General features: G+C 40.8%; 2 protein-coding genes and 1 long non-coding RNA gene across 3 annotated transcripts; 1 reads left to right on the top strand and 2 right to left on the bottom strand.

Moving 5' to 3' along the window:
- Nucleotides 1-2,469, top strand: LOC309486216 (uncharacterized protein). Its single transcript, XM_082153474.1, has 3 exons — nt 1-292; nt 995-1,219; nt 1,609-2,469. Exons 1-3 carry the CDS (start codon nt 259-261, stop codon nt 1,662-1,664), a joined length of 315 nt encoding a protein of 104 aa, XP_082009600.1. The 5' UTR covers nt 1-258; the 3' UTR covers nt 1,665-2,469.
- Nucleotides 1,845-22,549, bottom strand: htra3b (HtrA serine peptidase 3b). The gene is made up of 9 exons (XM_082152579.1): nt 21,815-22,549; nt 18,389-18,488; nt 15,892-16,114; nt 15,593-15,787; nt 7,429-7,461; nt 7,019-7,133; nt 6,825-6,882; nt 6,643-6,738; nt 1,845-2,915 (listed from the first exon to the last, which is right to left on the bottom strand). The coding sequence occupies exons 1-9, from the start codon at nt 22,227-22,229 to the stop codon at nt 2,747-2,749; spliced, it is 1,404 nt and encodes a 467-aa protein (XP_082008705.1). The 5' UTR covers nt 22,230-22,549; the 3' UTR covers nt 1,845-2,746.
- Nucleotides 14,787-15,586, bottom strand: LOC309486512. The gene is made up of 2 exons (XR_014201574.1): nt 15,052-15,586; nt 14,787-14,821 (listed from the first exon to the last, which is right to left on the bottom strand). It is a non-coding gene; the product is annotated as an uncharacterized lncRNA (long non-coding RNA).
- Nucleotides 22,550-22,743: the final 194 nt, after the last annotated feature.

Raw genomic sequence — 22,743 nt, forward strand, 5'->3', positions numbered from 1 at the left:
ATCATCATCTTTGTCCCTCTCTGTGGACAATGTGGAGAGGCGGTTATGCAGAGAGTTGTTGAGGCTGAGCAGCCGAGGCTCGTACTGCGTGGAACGGTGGAGTGGTGATATTTCGGAGAGCCGAAGCGAACAGGACAGTGGCAGCGGCTGCGGTTTGTCCAGGTCCGACAGCTTGGAAGGGTGGCGGTGCCATCAGCTGCCGGGTCGAGTTCCTGTCGAGCCAACAGAGACTTCAGTGGCCGAACTGCTCAGGGTGCCATGGAGGCTTCTCCTGTGAACAAGAGCTCAACAGGTGAGACTGAAATAAGGCTGGGCAGTGTAAAGTGAACAGATAGAGATTTTGCTATTTCATGCATAACTGCTTCAACTTTTTAGCATGTTAATCGCTCAGCTGAATTTTGCTGAAATTTCCTTTCCGATTTATTTTTTATTTTTTTTATAGGAACATTTTCAGAGCATTAAGAGAACATTCAAAAGTAACGTTCCCATAATGAAAAATTATAAAATATAATGCCAATCCTTTGACCAAGAAAAAACATTTTTGAAACTGGACGTTATGAACATTCAGGGAACATTTAGAAATAACGATTGCTTAACTTTATTAAAAAAACGTTATTTATGCACACACCATAAACACGCGCACAGAAACACGATTCTCAGACAGCATTCCGTCCCCAATAGAATTATATTTCTGACTTATTGCACTTGAATTGTCAAATACTCACAACATTTTCAAAATGGCCGTCGTGCCGAGGATTACTGAGTCGCTTATGTGAAAAATAAAAATTGTGAAATAAAAGGACTATTAATATTGTGAAATATGATTTTGGGACATTTATGCAGGCATTTAGCAGAAGTCAGGTGGGTAGCTTGGAAATATTTCCATTACTTTGGATTTGTAACATTACAGATAAGAATTTAACAGTAAAATCTAAGGTAGGCCTATGTCATGATATCATTAATTTGACATCAGAGATGTTTCTCTTCATTTCAGAAAAACCTACAAGGAAGAGGAAAGGAATTGGTCGTTTCCTCAACAGGGTATGGAAGGCTGTGAAGGGTTTTTTTTCTGCTGCTGTTGCCACAGTTGTGCTGTGGATGTTGTGGAGCCTTTTGTCCCTCCAGCAGATCTGGAGCCAGAGCCAGAGCCAGAGCCAGAGCCAGAGCCTGATCCTGATACATCATCACCTGAACCTGATCTCTCCGACGTCGAGCCATGGTAAATCGGCAGTCCTTATTTCTCCAACATTATTTTAAAAAGTATTGCCGTCTTGTTTTCCACTAAAAATATCTTAACACTTGTTTTCAGAGAAAACATTCCACACTTTTCGGTTTCGATTATTTTTCGGTTAAATAATCAGGGTATTTGAAGTGCACTTTTTCTTGTTGTGAACACACAACTACAAAATGTCATATAATAATGCATAAGTACATGAATTGGGATGCAACTTATATCTTAATAGCATAAGATGTTGTTAAATGTAGATGTTGTAAAACGGTGTTCTTCAAAGAGACTGGCCTACGTTAATGAATAAGGTAAAGCTGTAAAATCATCACACAAAGCCTGAAATATGCAGTCGTGTCATGTCTGGATTTTGTGATCCGCAGGTCCTGTCCTGACTGTGAGAACTGGAGAAAAAGCTTTGTGTACTGGAAAGTTCTGACGGGTATTCTGGAATTTCCAACCCAAACATCAGGAATCAGTCATCCTGACAGACTTTCCCTTTTTTATAGTATCCATCTCAAATAATATGATTTAGGCTCTTCTTTACATTACTTTCATATGACTGCTCTTTCGAAATCCAGCACATAGCCTACTTTATCATCCACAAATCACCAAGTGATTATTTTCTGAGAAAGTTTTATTTCATAGGTCCAACATTCATAGATCCAGCTGAAGAGAACCAAAAATAAGAGCATATTTAAAAGCATGGTAATCAAGTCATATGACATGCTGTAAACATTTTAGACAAACATGGGACATGAATAGAGCATATACAGACTGTTAAACAGATTACATGAACAAATCTCACTGTGATCTCTAGCACACAACATTTGATTGGACAAGATGACCATATAAAAATGTCATACTTCATGACAGTCATAAGAAAAAACAAAACAAAAACAAAAACAAAAAACCTTGCACAGCAATTGATTCTTGCCACTGGTGCTACAATGAAGTTTCAGCAATGAATTACATTTGAAGTATTATTAAGATAATCCACATCTATAAGATTTAAAAAAATAACACTAATATTTATAAGAAAACATTAATGTCATTTATTAGTATTTATGTTTATTTATTCATTATTATCATGTATTTATTATTAATTATGTATGTATTGTTATGTATGATTATGCGGTTATTTATGTACATTTATATTGTTTATTAAATATTCTAATATTACATTTTTGGCTTTTGGCTGTTTCTGGTACAAAACTTCAAAAATATCACCAGCATTGTCTTCTTGTACAAAATACAGTACTGCAAGCTTTCAAATTTGCCATGAACTAAATCATTCTCCACTTCAAGCCTGCTTCAAAGAGAGCGTGCTGTTATGAAATGCTTTTCATATAAAATCTCTTGGCAGACTTGACTGAGATTGCGAAAGCTCAGGGTTAGATTCCTCTCAGCTAAGAGGTCCTTGGTGTTTCGTAGAAGGATGGTTAGACATTCCTCTGGCCATGACAGCGCATGACTGACATGATGAAAGTTTGATGCTTCACATTCTGAGAACTGATGACATCACTGCATGATGATGTCAGGCTCAATGTTGAAGAGCAGGTCATCGTTGCCTCTGCGCACCTCCAGCAATAGAGTCGTGTCTTGATTGAGCGCTTCCTTCAGTTCGCTGGTGTTCATCAGTGGCTCTCCATTTAACTTAACGATGATGTCACCGTCTCTGATGCCCCCTCTGAAATACATTTAGAGAAATTATACAATTGTCAGTTGTATCCTACGGTATCATACAGCAGTCGGTCATTATCACAAAATAAACGGTGGCAGTTGTGATCAGGGCAATATTCAAATATATGTAAATATGAAATATTGATTTTAGTTCAAATTATTTAAAGTCCCCCTGTGGTGAAAATAAAGCTTTTAATGTTGTTTATATGTCTGGGTGGTGTTTTTAATATGCTTTAAGACAAACCATGTCCAAATTCATAAGTCAGTCTCAAAATTGCAGTTTGAAATCGCTGGTGTTTCTGACGTCACAAACTACCTTGTAACCAATCACATCAACCAATCACATCAACGTGTTATCATCAACGAGTGGATCTCTGAGCTGGTGTGAGTGAGTGGAGGTGGGGCTAATTTGCATATTCATAGGCAAAGGTGTAGAGTTACAATCAAGCTATTTTAAGGCATGGAGAAAAAAAATCAAGGAAAAAAAACGTTTAAATATGTCATTTTGATGATAAAAGATGAGTTTTAAGGGATACAATTATTGACAACAGGGGGACATTAATATATTGACCTGTATTTTATCTTAGAGCCAGAGTTTAAAGAAGTCCATTACTGTTACACACTGTTACTGTACATCCTCCTGACACCCTTGCTTTCCCATCATGAACTTCAATTCCCATAACCCATTGCCTGGACTCATTATGTTTGTTTACTTCCACCTGTGTCTCATTATCTTGTTAATGCCTGCCTATTCAGCTCTGTGTTTTAACTCATTCTTTGTGAAGTCTTGTGTGTTGTTACACTGCATTTATGAGTATTATCCTGGTTTCCTGTGTCTTGGTTTTTTGATTCTCTGCCTGTATTCTGGATGACCCTTTTTGCCGGTGTTTTCTGACACGTTGCTTATGTGGATTGTTTGCCTTGATTTTTACCCTTTGCTCGTTATATGGATTACGATTCTGGATTGTCCCAAGAAAGTTGCATTTGGATCTTCAACCCAAGTCTTGGAGCGGTTTGTAATAATTATAATGAACAAAACAACTGACCAAAGTTTCCTCAATCAATTGGCATTCACATAGAACTTTTAGATTGGTTGTAAAGCAGCTTATTCATATGTTAGAAAATCAAACGAATAATTAATGTATATTCACACGCAACACAAAAGACTGCCCAATACAATAAAATGTATAGTGGGTTTTATAGGACTAATCAATGTAAATAATTATGTAATAATTTTAAAATAATTAATTCAGGCATTTTACAAAATAGGGGTCACTTTTTATTTAAAGGGATACTTCACCGTTTTTTCATATTAAACTATGTTATTCCCTTAACTAAAACGAGTTGATACATACCTCTCTCGTCTCAGTGCGTGCACTAAATCGCTCTGTCTTGCGGCGAAACTTTGTTAGCACTTAGCTTATTCCAGTTCATTCAATATGGGCCAAGCAGAGAAGCTACCAAACATCTCCACGTTTTCCCTATTTAAATACAGTTACTCGCTTAGTGTAACTCGACCTAGGACGGTGACACAAAACAAAACGTTGCGCTTTTCTAAGCGTGTAAAATGGATAACTATATTGTATGGCGGAATACCATAGCAAGTGCTTGTAAGCACTTGCTATGGTATTCCGCCATACAATATAGTTATCCATTTTACACGCTTAGAAAAGCGCAATGTTTTGTTTTGTGTCACCGTCCTAGGTCGAGTTACACTACGCGAGTAACTGTATTTAAATAGGGAAAACGTGGAGGTGTTTGGTAGCTTCTCTGCTTGGCCCATATTGAATGAACTGGACTAAGCTAAGTGCTAACAAAGTTTCGCCGCAAGACAGCGATTTAGTGCACGCATTGAGACGAGAGAGGTATGTATCAACTCGTCTTAGTTAAGGGAATAACATAGTTTAATATGAAAAAACGGTGAAGTAACCCTTTAAGGTGTCTTTAACTTCTATGCACTTACGTCCAAAAAAAATTAATTGTTAACTATGTACTTATTTGGCCCTATTTTAACGATCTAAGCGCATGGTCTAAAGCGCACGGTGCAAGTGCACTTAGGGCGTGTCCGAATCCACTTTTGCTAGTTTAATGATGGGAAAAATGGTCGGTGCATGGTCTGAAAGGGTTGTCCCTATTCTCTTAATGAGTAATGGGTGTGTTTTCGGCATAACATGCAATAAACCAATCAGAGTCTCTAACTCCCATTCCCTTTAAAAGCCAGTTGTGCTCACGCCATGGCGGATTCGCTATTTACATGGCGGAATCTGCAAGTGGAAAGACTGAATGCGTCTCCAGAGAGAAAATGGATCTGCTCGTGCGCAAGGTTAAAGTGCGCAAGCAGACCATCTACGGGACAAGCCGGATTCCACCATATATTTATGTACACAATATGAATCTTTTACATTGTAATCCTTTTATTTTTAATATTTGGCTAGTTTGTGTGTTGCTGCGCGTCCCTGTGTGTGTAATAAGCAGAGTGTACGCACGTTGTGGACCCACCTATAGACGCATTACTCACGCACTCTTTAAATAACAAAAAAATATTCCGCCATTGACTTTAGACCAGGTTTCAGTTGGCCAATGGCGCAGTCTATTTATGTTGCCTCAAAATAGCAACACGCCAACAATGCTCCAGAACACACCTCGTTTTCAGACCATCACGCCCATGGTAGGCGCAAATAGGCGCAACTGCATTTGCTATTTAAACAACATGAAACAAGCAGGACGTGAAAATGAAAACTGCGTCAGGCTGAAACTAGCAAAAAACACTTGCGTCGCACCTGGTGCCGCATTGCGCCGGGTGTATGATAAGGCCCATTGGGTTCAAACCCTTATCGTAACTCTAACCCATAGAATGTACATGTTGTCAATTAACATTACTCATTACTTAAATGTATAATTACAGTGTAAAAAAGATGGTTACACTTTATTTGAAGGTGTCTGTGCTACAGTAGCACAGACACCTTCAAATAAAGTGTAACCATCTTTTTCCAAATATAAGCACAATATAAAAACATCTATCTAAATGTGATTACATAGCAGTGAAAGACACTAAATATAAACTGGGTCTGAATACATAACATTGGGTCGGGCCACTGCATACATTCTTGCCACAAAAGTTTAAATATTTTAAAGCACCTAAAAAATCCTTCATACACAAAATGGTCGAAACTACACACAGCTCCCTTACAACTCTCCTTTAGTAATGAATGACTTCCAGTCTGTCATTTTTCACTTGTGATAATTTTCACTACAATCTTTAACTGAGCTGCACGATGGAGCCAGTTGCTTTTTTATGAAAGGAGAGCGAGGAAGTATGCAGTGTGATACGAAAAAAGAAAAAAAGAAAAAAACATTATAGTAGCCCCAGATGTGGTGTCTGAAATAGGCTACAGTGTCGCCATGGATGACGGCAGATATTAGGAAATATCTCAGAGGGTCGTGTAATAGATTGAATACCAGTGTCATGTTTGGAGGAATTTATTCAACATTCTTATGTCTTCTTCAAAGCTTATCATAATTTTAGAATATGTAAAGAAATGCTAATGATAATCGCTTCTGTGGATTTATTGCATAAACACGTATAATACAAATCTGACATTTCTTTTTGATTTTAGTCTTCAAAATGTTGTCATCCACAGAGTGGATGGCAGAGATCAAACTTCTTGGCTGGGAGTTCTGAAGCACAACCACAAATGAAAGACCACAGATCATCTGGTTTGGCTGATACTTACTTCTGAGCAGGGGAGTGAGGAACCACCTCATGGACGTAGATCCCACTGCTGACATCAGGGAAATCTGGATTCTGCTGCCTCAGCTCTCCCACGAGACTGGAGGAGACAGACAGAATGCCTCACACACACACACACACACGACTAAACAGCAAAGCGGTGTTCATTTACATGCGTTCACTCACGCTTCTGTGATGGTGAGCATTCGGATTCCAATGAAACGCTTCTTCACTGATCTTGTCTCTGAAACAATACGTAAAAGTTTTAACACATTTAGTCCAGCAAGAATGGTTCTCAAAAATAAAATATGTTTAATATCAGATCATTCATACTCTGACCTCCCCTTCCAATTCCCTTGTTTAAAAGTTGCCCCATGTACCTTTGTTTTGCTTTCCCATTGAATCATTTAAGAATTGAGTAATCCTGTCTGAGGGAATGGCAAATGAGATTCCTGCAGCTACCTTGAGGGTGTTGATTCCTATCACCTCTCCATCCTTAGAGAAGACAAATCAAGAAGAAAAATGAAATACTAGATCAGTGTGTTTGAGTATTAAAAGGAGACCTAAAAATGAAAATGCTACATGTCATATTTTAATCAAACTCCATGCCATGTCTTTGCTTCTGTGGAACACAAAAGGTGAATTATTGAGGTACAGACTGAAATATTAAAATTATATTGAAAAGAGTGGATATTCTTTAAAAAAAATCATCTTTTGTGCTCCACAAGATGCCACAAGAAAACAGGGGGAGATTAAACATTGACAGAATATCACAGTATGAAATAATTACCAAATTAACGAGTGGTCCACCTGAGTTCCCATACTGAAAACAGAAAAAAAAAGTAAATTATTGGTCTTCAAACAATTATACACATACCGTATCTACAGTATATGGGATTAGGTTTGTGCCAAAATCGCTGATCATAAATGTTCAAGTATTGAACAAAAATCTAAATCCAAAACATAAGATAAAATAAAGTAAAAATCTGACTTCCACTTTAAAATCACTCCAAAATTTGATAAGAACCTACTTTCAGAATTTCAAATGAAATAATAATCTATGTTAATTATTGGTGCTCAAACTATTTTACATACCTTATCTATGGGGTTAGATATATGCCAAAACTACTGAATATATAAATATTCAAGCATTGGACAAAAATATAACTAACCAAAACTTAAACTAATGTAAAAAAAACAGACAGTTGATGAACCCCATTGACTTCATTAGAATTCTTTTTCCTACTATGAAAGTCACTGAGGTCCTGTTTGGTTACCAACATTCTTCAAAATATCTTCCTTTGTGTTCAGCAGAATAAATAAATTCATACAGGTTTAAATCAACTTGAGCGTGAGTAAATTATGACAGAATTCTCATTTTGAAGTGAACTATTCCTTTAAAGAGAACCAACTGAACTGCAAGTAAAAACTAAAGAAGAATAAAACAAGCAGCAATTATGAAAACTCTAATTGTCATGGGCTATGTTCCATTCAGCTTAAACACTCCCAAGAAACTCCAGGACACAGTTGAATCATTTCCATGAAGTTTACTGGGAATTTTGTGAAACTGCAATACAGTACAATGAGATGTCAATATTATTAATCAAACCCAGATACACAGTAACAGTGTAAATAGCACAGCTTAGCTAACATAGCAATGTAGCCTATATGATAAACGCGATCGAGCTAGTCAAAAAAATAACCAGCAGCAATAAACAAAGCTAACTTAGCCTTCTCAATAATCTTACAAAATTAAAATAAGCAGTAATCTAATGTTAAACAATGATAAATACTCACAGACGTTGCCTTAGCAAAAAGGGAGAAGGAAAAGCGATCGACACAGAAACTGACGACTGATAGAGCTCACGCATTACTGTAGCTGATTACCGTATGACGATATCATTTCCTGTTTCCCTACGTGCACGGGTACTGCGTTACTATGGTTACAAATATAATCGAACCACACCGAACTACTGAAATAAAGTAGAAACGCATTTCAAGCGGCATGACACTCCCCGCTTGGGATCTTTAAAGAGCCCACATTAATTAACAGAATCAGTCTTTGGAGAGAGAAGCAGAACCACTTCTGTAATGGGCCGAGAAAAGGTCTTTCTGGTTCCATCCTTGACGACTTCAACTTGAACCTTCCGAACCAATCCATCTTCTCCTGGAAGGGTTTTTGTGATGATGCCCGTAGGCCATTGATTTCTCTTCGCCTGATTGTCTTTCAAGAGAACTATGTCTCCTTCTATAAGGTTCGGCCTTTTTCCTTGCCACTTGTGCCGAAGCTGCAATGTTTTGAGGTATTCATGTTTCCACCTGTTCCAAAACATGTCTGCTAGGCCCTGAACCCGCTTCCACTCCTCTCTGACGAGATGCGCTTCCTCAAAGCTTCCTGACGGAGGAGGTGGTGCAGAGCCAGTCTTAAGAGTCAGAAGCATTGCTGGCGTGAGGATGACAGGCGATTCCGGATCCGATGATACTGGGATGAGCGGTCTAGCATTCATGATTGCAGCTACCTCGGCCATAAGTGTGGTCAGAACTTCATGTGTAAGGTGAGACCTCCTCTGCTCAAGCAGCATGCAGTCCAAAATACGGCGGGCAATGCCAATCATGCGTTCCCACGCGCCACCCATATGAGACGCGTGGGGCGGGTTGAATACCCAGGTGCAGCTCTGGGTGTCCAGGTACTCTTTCACACTGTTGAAGCCTGGATTAGTCTTGTCCATCTCCAGCTCACGAGAGGCGCCGACGAAGTTAGTTCCGCAGTCAGAGCGAATCTGCTTTGCAGGGCCCCTGACTGCAAAGAACCTCCTCAAGGCGTTGATAAAGCTGCTGGTACTCATTGCTTCAATTACCTCAATGTGAACTGCCCTTGAGCACATGCATGAGAACATCACAGCCCATCGTTTAGAGTTGGAGACTCCTCCTCTTGTGCGGCGTGAAACAACGTCCCATGGTCCAAAGACGTCGACACCTACGTAGGTGAAAGGAGGTGCTACTTGTAGCCGTTCTGCTGGCAGAGCTGCCATCTGCTGATGTTCGGTCTTCCCCCTCAGCCTTCTACAAGTGACACATCTGTGAAGCAGACTGCTGATGCAGCGTTTAGTGCCTACCAGCCAGAACCCTGCCGCTCGAATGGCACCTTCGGTCAGATGTCTTCCTTGGTGTTTCACTGCTTCATGATAGTGAGACACAAGCAGGGTTGCGAGATGATGTCGGCCAGGAATGATGATGGGGTGAGCCTCGTCCATCCTCAGATCTGACTGTCCAATCCGACCTCCCACTCTAAGAAGTTGATCTTGGTCCATGATGGGGTGCAATTTCCACAGGCTGCTGGAAGATGGGATGTTAGATCCTGAGTTGATACACTTAAGTTCCTCTGTATAGCACTCATTCTGGACACTCTTCACAATGCACACTTTAGCCCTTAGCAACTCTTCCTCTGTAGAGCGACAGATGTGCCAGCCCTGACATTCATTCTGGGTGGAGTGGGCAAAGGAACGAGCCACGTGGATGAGGTGTGCTATGGCTGTAAGGAGAATGCTGAACTTGGAGAAGCGTTCAAAGCGTTGTGGGTGTACCACATCTCTGGTCACATGTGTGAGACTTGTCACCACCTGGGGACGCACTTCAGAGTCAGTGTCAGGGTCAATAAGGTTATAAGTCTCTTGAAGCTCAGGTGAATGCGAAGGCGCATCATGGAGAAAGGCTGGTCCTTTGAGCCAAGTTGTGCTGCTAAGCAAAGCTGGTGTCACAGTTCTTGACCCAATGTCAGCTGGGTTGAGGTGCGTTGGGACGTACTTCCACTGGCCGGAACAAGGTGATTGATGGATTCGTTGGACCCTGTTGTGTACATAGACATAGAATCTCCTTGATTGGTTCTGGATGTACCCCAATACAACCTTGCTATCCGTGTAGTAGGTGATGTTGTCGAATGTTGTGTCCATCTCTGTGACTACCATCTCGGCGATCTCGATGGCGAGTACAGCCGCACAGAGCTCAAGTCTCGGGATAGTCAAACCAGGCTGGGGGGCCAACTTCGCTTTCCCGAAGACAAAGCCAATCTCAGTCTGTTCTTGGTGGCTTGTCACCTTGATGTAGGCTACGGCTGCTATTGCCTTGATTGATGCGTCTGCAAAGACACAGAGTTCTCTTCTTAGCGCGCCCGCGGTGGAGAAGGACGTGTAAGGGCGTGGTATCTGGAGCCCCTCTAAGTCTTGGAGTGACTGTTTCCATCTAGTCCACTCAATCTCCATGTCTTTGGGAAGAGGTGAGTCCCAGTCCTTTGATTGCGTGGTGAGTTCCCTGAGTATCAGTCTTCCATGAACCGTGATGGGTGCAAGGAACCCTAGAGGATCGTAGAGGCTGTTCACGGTTGAGAGTACCCCTCTGCGAGTGAATGGCTTCTGATCATCTTTGATTTGAAACATGAAGGTGTCTGTGCACATGTTCCAAAACAATCCGAGGCTACGTTGGATGGGCAGATCATCAACAAAAAGATCTAGGCTGTTGACGTCCTTGGCGCGATCTTCGGATGGAAATGCTTCGATGACTGCTGGTCGATTTGAAGCAATTTTGTGCAGCCTGAGGTTAGAAGCTGCAAGCATTTTCTGTGCACGCCCGAGGACGCTGATGGCCTCTTCCTCGGTGCCGAAGGACTTTAAAGCGTCGTCAACATAGAATTCGCGGTCAATGAATCTTCTTGCATCACTGCCATAGTCAGCTTCTGCTTCCTTAGCTGCCCGTCGCATACCATACACTGCGACGGCAGGCGAGGGACTGTTCCCAAAAAGGTGAACCCGCATTCTGTAGTCCACGATGTCGGAGGTAGGGTCGTTATTCCTATACCACAGGAAGCGGAGAAAATCACGGTGTTCCTCCTTAACGACAAAGCAGTGGAACATGTGCTCGATGTCAGCGGTGATCGCCACCTGTTCCTTCCTGAACCTCATAAGAACACCTAGCAAGCTATTATTAAGGTCGGGGCCAGTGAGCAAGATGTCGTTGAGCGACACTCCTTCACATGACGCGCTGCTGTCGAAGACCACACGGATCTTATCTGGCTTCCTAGGATGGTACACACCGAACAGGGGCAGGTACCAGCACTCTTGTCCAGGCTGCACTGGCGGGGCAACTTCTGCGTGTGCCTTCTTAAACATCTTCTCCATAAACTCTAGGAAATCGGCTTTCATCAGTGGTCGTTTTTCCAATGAGCGCCGGAGTGAAACAAGACGGTCGAAAGCCTGTTTCCTGTTGTTAGGCAGCCGCTGTCTTGGTGACCGGAAGGGTAAAGGTGCAACCCAACTTTTGGAGCTGTCCTGATAGCACTCAGCTTCCATTATCTTCAGAAACTCTAGATCCTCCATGGATGGACCGAGTCTGTGGTCGTTGGGAGTACGAGCGAAGACAGTCTGCCCCAAGCAGTCTCCACTGAGCATCATTAAGCCACGGGTGGAGGTAGGTGCTGGATGATGCTGAGGTTTAAACACTTGACCAAATACCTCTTTCACTCTGATCTGGTTGTTGCATGGCTGAAGATAACTCGTACGACCGTTCTCTAAGATGGCTGTTTTGTAACTCCGCACTTCAAGTGGTCTGTGGGCACCTCCAAGACACACATCACCGACGACAACCCATCCTAGATCAAGCCTTTGAGCAAACGGTGCATCTCCTGGGCCACTTATCTGCTCTCGGACCTTGTGTGCCTGTAAGATGTCTCTGCCCAGTAAAAGGAGTATTTTGGCGTTCGGATCCAGTGGTGGAATCTTATTGGCGATGTGCTTCAGGTGGGCATGATGGTAGGCTGCTTCCGGCGTAGGAATCTCGGAGCGAACGTTAGGGATTTGGTTGCACTCGAGGAGTGTAGGCAGAGGAATGCTTAATTTCTTGTCCACCGGCTCCACAGTGTAACCACTGGCTCTCCTCCCCGCTGTCTCTGAACGCCCCGCACAGGTCTTGAGTGTATATGAGTAGGAACTTCCGGAGATTTTAAAAACCTCAAAAAACTCTGACCGCGTCAGGGAGCGATTGCTTTGCTCGTCCAGTATGGCATACATTCTCTTGGACTCCTCCCTGCATCCGTTTGGGAACACACTGACAAGGCAGATCTTGGCACATGCTCTGGAACTCAATCCTTCACCGCATACCTGAGTGCACGTCGACTTGACCTCCTGGATGTCTGCTCTGTCCTCCTCCCCGCCATCCTCTGAAGTGGAAGGGGACGACTTAGATTTCCAGGTAGGTGGGCAGGGGTGGAGCGCTGTCACATGAGCAGTGCTCTCACACTCTGTACATTTTAACTCAGCAGTGCAGTTTTTTGCAAGATGCTCTGTGGAGGAGCAACAGCGAAAGCAGATGTAATGCTCTTTCAAAAGCTGTTTGCGATCATTTATGCTCTTCTCACGGAAGCCTCTGCATTTCCTCAGAGGGTGGGGCTTTTTATGCAGAGGGCAATGTTTATTTGGATCGATGCGTTCCGTACTTTCTCTACACTCAGCTTTAGCAGTTCCTGAGACCTGCGTCTTGTGAACATAAACCGATGTCTTTGTAGGCCTCTCCCATTTACTCTTTCTCTCTGCAGGAGCTTGCGAGAAGAGGTTAAAGCTTGGGTCTGTGCGAGCCCTTGCTTCTGCTGCGATGAAGTTTACAAACACGGAGAAAGGTGGGAAGCTAACTAAATGTTCCTGTTTGTATCTTGTACCAAAGTAAAGCCACTTTTCTTGCATGTTGTATGGCAGTTTCTCAATGATAGGCTTAATTCCTCTGGAGGTATCCAAGTATGACAAGCCTGCAAGGTAGCCGTCTTCCTTGGCGGCTTGTAGCTCTGACAACAGGTCGGCTAGATCCCTGAGTCTCTGTGGATCCTTTGTTGTGACCTTTGGAAAGTTTTCTAGTTTGTTGAACAGAGCCTGCTCGACGGCCTCTGGCGAGCCATATATTTCGTCGAGGCGCCCCCATGCCATGTGCAGTCCAGTTGCTGGATCCTTAATGTTGACTGTTTTTATCCTTCTTACTTGTTCTGCTGACTCTTTTCCCAGATACTTGGTGAGGAGGTCGAGTTCTCCTGCAGCAGACAAGTCTAGATCGGCGATAGCGTTCAGGAACGATGTTTTCCAGGCCCAATAGTTCATTGGCTGGTCGTCATATGTGGTGATGCCTGAAGTCACCAGGCGGCTGCGAGCTAGGTATTTGATGAGGTCTCCAGTGGACGTAGAATGGTCATAGCTACCTCCATAAGGCGTCCTGTGAACAGGCGCGTGCGCAGGAGATGAGGAATCCTGTTTGATGTTCTGTTGCGGACGATTCCCACCAAGCTGAGGAGCTGGAGAGGTGTTGAGGGGCTGATTGAAGCTTTGTTGTGGCGGTGCCCCACTGGTCTGAGGAACTTGGTGTGGCATAATGTCAGCGGAAGCAGCAGCTTGGGTTTGACTTGCATTGAGTGGGTGGGGTGATGAAGGGATAACATTGATTGGTTGGTGGTGTGGAGGATAAAGCGTTGGCGAAGCATAGTCACTCCCTCTTCTGACAGATAGACCCCTGCTGCATAGGCTGGCTTGTGTCGACACATAGGCGGCGACGCGCTGGTCTTTGACCGATTGGGGAACTGGGCTGTTAGCCTTACTGTTTACTTCAAAGCCCATATCTTGTAAACCAGCCACGAGAGCATTTGCCTCTGCTATGGCAGCATCCTTTTCTTTTTCTTCATTTAAAGCATCAAGATTAGCTTGAACTCTTGCCTGCTCCACTTTAAGTTGAATTTCTTTTAGCGCATGTGCCGCTCTAGCTTGCGCTGCTTCAGCCTTTGCCTTTGCCATGGCGACGGCCATGCTAATTTTCGAGCTGGACGATGTACCAGATGAGCGACTGCTTCTTGAGCGCACAGTCTCAGACTGGTTATCTCCATTTCCTTTTTTACTGTTGCTACGTTGTGACATTGTGACTCACCGCGTTTTCAATATCAGGGGAAGAAGCTAGTTTGAAGCTGACAGGGCGCTGTAGTGTTAGCCGCTTATCACTTGATATTGAGTTGCTCCGTAGGATGGCAATCCTTGTGTCCTTCGTTAGCTGTGTTGCCGTCTTTTCACTGTCATGGGCTATGTTCCATTCAGCTTAAACACTCCCAAGAAACTCCAGGACACAGTTGAATCATTTCCATGAAGTTTACTGGGAATTTTGTGAAACTGCAATACAGTACAATGAGATGTCAATATTATTAATCAAACCCAGATACACAGTAACAGTGTAAATAGCACAGCTTAGCTAACATAGCAATGTAGCCTATATGATAAACGCGATCGAGCTAGTCAAAAAAATAACCAGCAGCAATAAACAAAGCTAACTTAGCCTTCTCAATAATCTTACAAAATTAAAATAAGCAGTAATCTAATGTTAAACAATGATAAATACTCACAGACGTTGCCTTAGCAAAAAGGGAGAAGGAAAAGCGATCGACACAGAAACTGACGACTGATAGAGCTCACGCATTACTGTAGCTGATTACCGTATGACGATATCATTTCCTGTTTCCCTACGTGCACGGGTACTGCGTTACTATGGTTACAAATATAATCGAACCACACCGAACTACTGAAATAAAGTAGAAACGCATTTCAAGCGGCATGACACTAATACAATCATAAAATGCTGATTATCAAAAAAGAAGCAGTATAACCATTAAAAAGACGAGTGACTTTAATAGATTAAATATATAGAAAAATAGTTTTCTGTTTTAATTTGTATTTTTTTTTCACAATTTATATTTTTGTTCAATACTTGAAGTTATGTTAAAAATATTTAACACAGCTCTTATCATCATTTCCATAATATGGACCATTTACTAACTAGTAAGCATTACTTGATTTTAGAAATGAATTTCAGAAGTTGTCAAGACTTCTTATGCAACACCCAGTAAGACTCTTAACATGCATTATTTTGGTTATTCTGTGTCTTACGTTGATGATGGCATCAGTCTGGATGTAGTCCATGTCTGAGTCATGGAGACCCAGTTCTTTTCCATCTCTCTGTGCGGTGCTGACAATTCCTGTGGTCACTGTGTTCTGCAGGGCAAACGGGCTGCCGATAGCAACCACAAACTCACCCGGGCGCAGGTCTGCAGAGTGACCCAGCAATAAAACAGGCAACTTTTTCTGCCAAAGGGGTTGTAGGAAGTAGTGATTAAACACACTTTGACTTCTGTATGATAAAGATTGCTCTTTGAGTGCAATAAAAACAGTTTGCAGTTTTATCTTACCTGTGTGTTGATTTTGATAGTGGCAATGTCAGACTTCTTGTCGATGTCCTTGATAGTGGCCTCATGCACATCTCCATCACGCATCTGTACTTTGAGTCGCTGATGACCCGAAACAGCTGTGGTGCTGGACACCACATGAGCATTAGTCACGATCAGCCCAGTCTCTGACATTACAAAACCAGAACCACTGGATAGAGGAACCGTCCGACCAAAGAGGGGGTGGCTAGGGGGCAAAAGTGAACATATAAAGGCATCAGACAAAATTCACACTATTTAGTTCCAAACACTTTGCATTGAACATTCAGAGTGATTCAAAAACGTATTTAAAACTCCAATTAAGTTTTTTTTGGTATTAAATTTGGTATTGATTTGTTCCTTTAAAAAAAAAAAAGAAAAAAAAAAAGAAGTACACTTTCGCATACTTTAAAAAAAGAGTACCACACATTACAAAAATAATTTATGAATATACATTTTTAGAAACGTAGCCTAATTGCATGTTAATCGCAGTTAAATGAAAATGTATTATAAATTCAATTTATAATAAATGCGGTTAGCTGAACTTAAGAGTGCTTTTTTCAACGCATGTATGTAAGTATGACTATAAGTATATCTTTATATTATGTAATTTCATAATTACTTTTTGAAATATGGTTAAAGTGTACTGCTAAATGTACTGGATGGACAAGCATGTACTAAAATACTTTAATGTAATTTCAGTTGTAACTTGTATTTGTAATTACACATTTGTTATGATGAAGTTGTAATTTATTACATTTAAAATAACTTTAAATGTAATATTGAAATACACACTACATCATGTACTTAAATGTACATCACATTGGTAATCAAGTACTTTACATGTTGAAATTAGTGTAATTCTTTAAAACCTGACAAAAGATTAAAACATAATGCTTTAAAATGTACTTTTAAGTAAAACTTTTACATTGTTACAAAGTGCTCTTTTTAAAATTGTACTTATTGCTTTAAGTGTGAAACATTGACATGGAAGTGAAGTATACTTAAGTGGCCTTTTATTTCATAAACTCTTTCTTCGCAAGCGTTTAAAAAAAAAAGTTGCCAGCACCCGCCAGCATTTTTGACCATCTTCACAAAACTTTCATGGCCCCCAGAATATTTGTTGTATGCATAGATGAACATGCAATATATCAAAAGAAAAAGAAAAAGAAATATTTTTTTAATTATTTTTTTTACATTTTATTCTAACTTCTAACACTTGAATGTGGGTAAGTTTCATTAAAGGGATAGTTCACTTTGAAATTTTTTGGTATGTTTTAGCTTACCTCAAGGGCATCCAAGATGTAGGTGTCTTTTTTTCCGCAGTAGTTTCAATTTTGATATTTTTAGGTCAAACCGTTCTTGTCTGTCAGTCATATAATGCAGGTCTGTGGTCACCACCTGAAAGAGCATGGCTACTGCAGTTCATTGGAAACCGTAGCCAAGGCGACATCTAGTGTATTTATCTATACCTGCCCGCGCTCTCAGATCACTCGGACGTGGCTGTGTTCAAGAGGTAAACACGATATAAATACTGTTCGTTTTCTCACACAAGCCGCTCGTTTCGTGTCTTAGGCCATCAATGTGTACTTACGATGGGGAATTGTTTAATTTGGACGATGGGGAATTGTTTTAATTTGGACAGACAAGAACGGTTTGACCTAAAAATATCAAAATTGAAACTACTGCGGAAAAAAAGACACCTACATCTTGGATGCCCTTGAGGTAAGCTAAAACATACCAAAATTTAATTTCAAAGTGAACTATCCCTTTAAGCAACATTCTGAACAAAAAGCTGAGAAAATTGCGCTTTTGTCAAGTCTGGATGAAATTCAAATGAACGAGTAGATCGCATCCATCAACACAAAGCTTGCACAGTCCTACCTCTTCCTCGGTCGACATTTCATTCAATAACTTAAGGCAGTTTTGATTTATATGCAGTTTAATGTTGATGATCGTGTTATTTAACATAATGCTTTTATCTGCAGTATCTACCGTATAACAGTGAAAACATGGATCAATGTCATGGAAGCGTTGTGTCTTAAATGACAGAAATTTCTGTCAATGGCAGGGAAAAGAGTTAATATTATATTATCTGAAAGTTAATCTTTTAATCTTTGAAGTGCACTACAAGTGCACATCCAATGCAATGAAACACACTTCTTTTCCACAAGGGTTTATTGCATTTTAAAATATTAATCACCACAAAATTTTCTATAAATGAATAGGCAAGATAATAGAAAAATATGGGTCTATATAAAACATTTGTTTACCCAATTTCTCCACGCCACACTCTTTGTCATCATTCACAAAAGAATAGCCTTGGCAAAAGCAGTAGTGCATATGCTGAGCTTAAACTACAGACAGCAATGACTCTCACACAGCTGTGTTTGCCAAAAACCTTCCTCACTTCCCCACAGTTTTAAAGCACTCTACAGATGGCTGCCACACCATGAAAGTGTTTGCAAGTGTTCGGGCTTACTTTAGGAACAGCTCAATGTGCACCACAGCAGGGGCGATCTTCTCCACCACGTCCGCAATGAAGTTGAATTTGTACCTCGGGCTGTTGGGGTGTGTGGGACCTATACTAGCAGAAAGAATTACTCATGTTAATAATCCTACTATTGTCAAAAACCAGCACCATAAGTTTTATTTTATAATGCAGCTACTGTCTTTTCATAGTCCCAAATAGCCTGTTCCGGCTCAAGAGAGCATGATTAGCAGGCATGAGTGTTAAAATTCTTTCCTGCAGATTAATATGGTATGTTGATGATAGTTGTACTGTGATGATAGTTGGAGAAAGTCTTTTCAAACACAGGAAATGTTCCTCTATAATTGGGTCTAAAATCACTAGGTGGGTTTTATCCTCATGCATGCTTGAGTTGTGTTGGGTGTGCAGTGAAGTGTGTTCAGTGTGTAAAGATACAGTAATTAGGGCATGTTATTTTCTGCCAACATCAGGGTGGTTTTTCGCTTGACTGCTGTTTCCTCTTGGCCGTGTTTGCACCACCATCATTCCTTTGCGTGCACACCCTTGTTGTCCTACTAACCTAAAATTTGAAGTCATTAATGACTCAAGACTATTTAAAACCTTGTTTAGTACTTCAGTACTTTAAATACTACACCTAACGCTGACATTGTCCTTAGCTTTGATCACTGTCTCTGTTAATTAATGTCTCTGTTAATTAATAGTTAAAGTTTTGTTTAGGCTGTAATTAAGACTTGTTGCAAAACCCAGCAATGTGTTTAATACATAAACAATAACGAAAAATGACCCAAAATGCTCCAAGGCTGCATTTATTTGAACAAAAATACAATAAAAACAGTAATAATTTTTTTTTTACTTTAATATGTTACTGTTTTATCATTTTAAAATTCCATTTTGGTGATCAAAAGTGAGTTTTTAAGGGGGGGAAATTACTACAGGGGGACTTTAATATTCTGTTGAAATCTATGGAAGCTTGTTTCTGCCACTAAAAAAAATTAAAAACATAATCACTTCACTGTCATATTGATTAATGTAATACATCCTGAATGAAAGAAAAGAAAAGCTGACTAAAATAATAATTTCTTTCAAAAAGCAAAAATCTTACAGACCCGCAAACATTTTAATATGTGTAAAGCTATTTTGTCCACAACATAATATATGTAAAGCTTTATTACTGGCTTTCTGGGTGAAAGTATTTAAGCTTTATCATTTTGAAGCTGCGAGAAACCAAAATAATAAATGTAATAAAATTACACTCAACTGCTAATCATTAATCAAATGCAACACCCCATATAAAAGCACATTCCAGTATGGCTGCATCACGGAGCCGTGACCTCTAAGATTTCACAACAGTCTGCCAAGTAAGTCAACTTCCACTGGCAACGTGTGCAAATTCATTTAGACGATTACGTATAATGTTGAAAAACGCCACTCAACCCAAAGTCAGCCAGGCATAAACCAAAGATGAATGTCTCAATGGTTTCCTCATTCATTTTTTCCAGTCTGAAATGGTGAAGAGACGAGACTTCAGAAGAGCAGCTGATCACACAATCTGGGCAGCATCTGTTTCTGAGCAACTGGGTTTCTTAATACAATGATTGCAAGGGGAATAGTTTTATTCTGAGGTTTTAGACCTAGTAGCCTAAATTGTATAGAATGATAGACTATAATTTATGCGACTTTTAATGCTGTAATGATTTGCTTCTCTTCAAATAGGCATTTCTGCGGGTTCTTTTGCTTACAGTTTTGCCGCTTGCCCCAAATATATAAACTATATATAAACTAGTGGCATTGCAGGGGCCAACAGTAACTAATTGGTTAATGATTGTTACCAGATTGGCTCCTTTAAACCTGGTTTTGCTCCATTATTGTGGTGTTTATGTAGTTAACAGACCTAAAAAGCTGACCAGGTCATCTGTCTTCATACACATAATTTCACCCCATCAGTAGCCTTTTAATTCAGTGTGTCTCCAGAGAGGTGGCACCATTTCCAATAGGTGCCTCCTCCCTCTTCCTGTCAGCATAGAGATAACGTTTTACTGCTGATCTGGAAGCAGTTTGATGTTTCCTTTTACTGATAAATTAAAGGGTGTTGGTATTGAGGTCTTATCCAAAATCAGAGCAAAAGGGCAAACCTCCACTGAGAAGCTCAGAGGAAATCATGCCTGGTCTACAGAGCACTATTTCCGAACTCCTCTGCAGCCGCCATTTGCACGTCAAGTTTGAGTTCACAGTCCCATTGGTCAAAACAGCCATGATGGCTCATCTGATTATCAGTGGAGTTATGCTATGTGATGGTCGCTAGAGGAGCTCAATGGAGTATCTTCTGAATGCAGGAATTACGAGACTCGAAAACACAGTGGACTCAGTCCTCATGGTGTTGATGAAGCTGCTCTTCTGTGAAATCCTTAAAGTGTGTGTGTGTTAACCAAATTGTCCCCAGAATTGAGGTAAACTGCACTGATACTATTGGATGATAATATTAATTTAGCTATCTGAATATGTAGAGCTATGTAGAGCTGCTATGAAGTCGTTTCAGAATTAATTCACTTTGCAACATTGACCCAGTTGTTGAACTGAACTGAATCAACATTGCACTAAACTGAGTCTAACAATGATTGTCTTCTGTAGAGCTGCTTTAGCGGAATTGAATTTGTTTCATAATTGGAGAAATTTGCAATATCGACACTGTTATTGAACTGAACTGTATCAACGTTGAACTAAATTAGGCTGAATAATGACAATATTGTCTTCTGTAGAGCTGCTTGCAACATTAATAATAGAATATGGCATGACTGGAAAAGGCTCTTAACCAATCAGATTCGAGAACCAGAACCAACTGTAGTATAAACAGTTATTTTCCTGTTTATTTCTGTGAAGCTGCTTTAATATGACTTGACTTGACACAAACCTTGATACACATTAATCTACAGTATATATATGGGGATTTTTTGAAATACATTTCTTCAAGATTTTATACAAACAAAGAATGTCTAAGTTAAAGTGGGAAAAAACACATTTTGTGGAATGACCCAGAAATGTATGGCATGCCCCCATTTGTGTGTGTGTGTGTGTGTGTGTGTGTGTGTGTGTGTGTGTGAGTGGGGTGTAGGCTTGTATTTGCTACATGATGTAAGTGTTTGGCATTCTAGAAGCTGATGAAGAGGTAACCTAATGTCATCCCATATTTCTCTCACCAAAAATGTACCACAATACCGTTTTTACAATAACTGTACCTGGGTTAACTTTAGCTAAGGCCTGTATTCGTTTATCACAATTTTGTAGAAAACATTTATTTCATTGTGGTAGGCCTATGTGGTTAAATCCCATTTAATTAATGATTACATTTTCAGCACAAATAAAGGCATACATACATGTTTTGATATATGTTAAATATCTTGCTATACACAAATCACTTACCTTGATTGTTTTCACAGGGTCCTTTGTGCGCATTGGTGACCACGGGCAGACCCTGCTGCAGCGCTTTCCTGCTCACGGCCTTCAGCTGGCAGATGTTACCGTACGTGTTCCCGTCACTGCCACACACTTTACTGCTGTACCTACACTGACAGACCCCTTTGGACAGTCTCTTTCCAGACGGGTGCTTGCACTCCAGACCGTCTCCGCAGGGCAGATCGTCCTTGCGGCCGCACGGCTCGCCCTCTCCGTGCGCGCACACCAGACAGCAGTTACAGCGGTCCGGCACATACCCGCTCGGACAGCTCGGGCTCGGACACTTACTCACATCACAGCGCTCCGGACACTTGAGTTTAGTATCCGCAACAGCATTTAAAATGTAAAGAAAAACTACCGAAACGAACGGAATGACCTGCATTTTAAATGAAAACGTATTAATTTTCAGACAGCCCTCTGGAGATCACCATTACGCATCAGATTTCCAAAGCAAAAATTGAATTTCCGATTAGATGTGTGCGTTCCTGCAGGCTCAGTTGAAAGACCAGTGTGAAGAGGTTGTCCCAGAAAGAGCAATATTTCTTATCCAAGCCAATCTGATCAGTTGGTGGTATATCTGATATTCCACGTGCAAATGATTAAAGCCGTGTGTGAAGCCTCTTGATCTGTGGTGCTGTTACTTCTGCATCTGCCGACCATCTCAACATCCTCGACTGGAGTCTGCTTTTCTCTTCTCCCTAGAGGAGGCGGGGAATTTCGTTTACCCCAAATCGCTGAGTATTCACATGTGGGAAGTCCGACTCATTTCCTTTCGAACATTTCTTTTCAGAGAACCGATTCATCTATTCTTTTTGCAGCTCAAAAACAAAGTTAACAATAAACAGTAGCCTACTAAAATTAATTTACTCTCGACTGAAAAGGGTTATGCTGTTTAT

The sequence above is a fragment of the Leuciscus leuciscus genome (assembly GCF_965113295.1).
Source record: "Leuciscus leuciscus genome assembly, chromosome: 2".
NCBI classification, from domain to species: domain Eukaryota; kingdom Metazoa; phylum Chordata; class Actinopteri; order Cypriniformes; family Leuciscidae; genus Leuciscus; species Leuciscus leuciscus.

Coding starts and splice junctions, on each gene's coding strand:
- LOC309486216 (XM_082153474.1), top strand. CDS start 259: ATGGAGGCTTCTCCTGTGAACAAGAGCTCAACAG. Junction 293..994: donor TGTGAACAAGAGCTCAACAG/GTGAGACTGAAA, acceptor TCTTCATTTCAG/AAAAACCTACAAGGAAGAGG. Junction 1,220..1,608: donor CTCTCCGACGTCGAGCCATG/GTAAATCGGCAG, acceptor TGTGATCCGCAG/GTCCTGTCCTGACTGTGAGA.
- htra3b (XM_082152579.1), bottom strand. CDS start 22,229: ATGCAGGTCATTCCGTTCGTTTCGGTAGTTTTTCTTTACATTTTAAAT. Junction 16,115..18,388: donor CACATTGAGCTGTTCCTAAA/GTAAGCCCGAAC, acceptor TTTGCCCCCTAG/CCACCCCCTCTTTGGTCGGA. Junction 7,462..15,592: donor AGACTGATGCCATCATCAAC/GTAAGACACAGA, acceptor TTCTGTTTTCAG/TATGGGAACTCAGGTGGACC.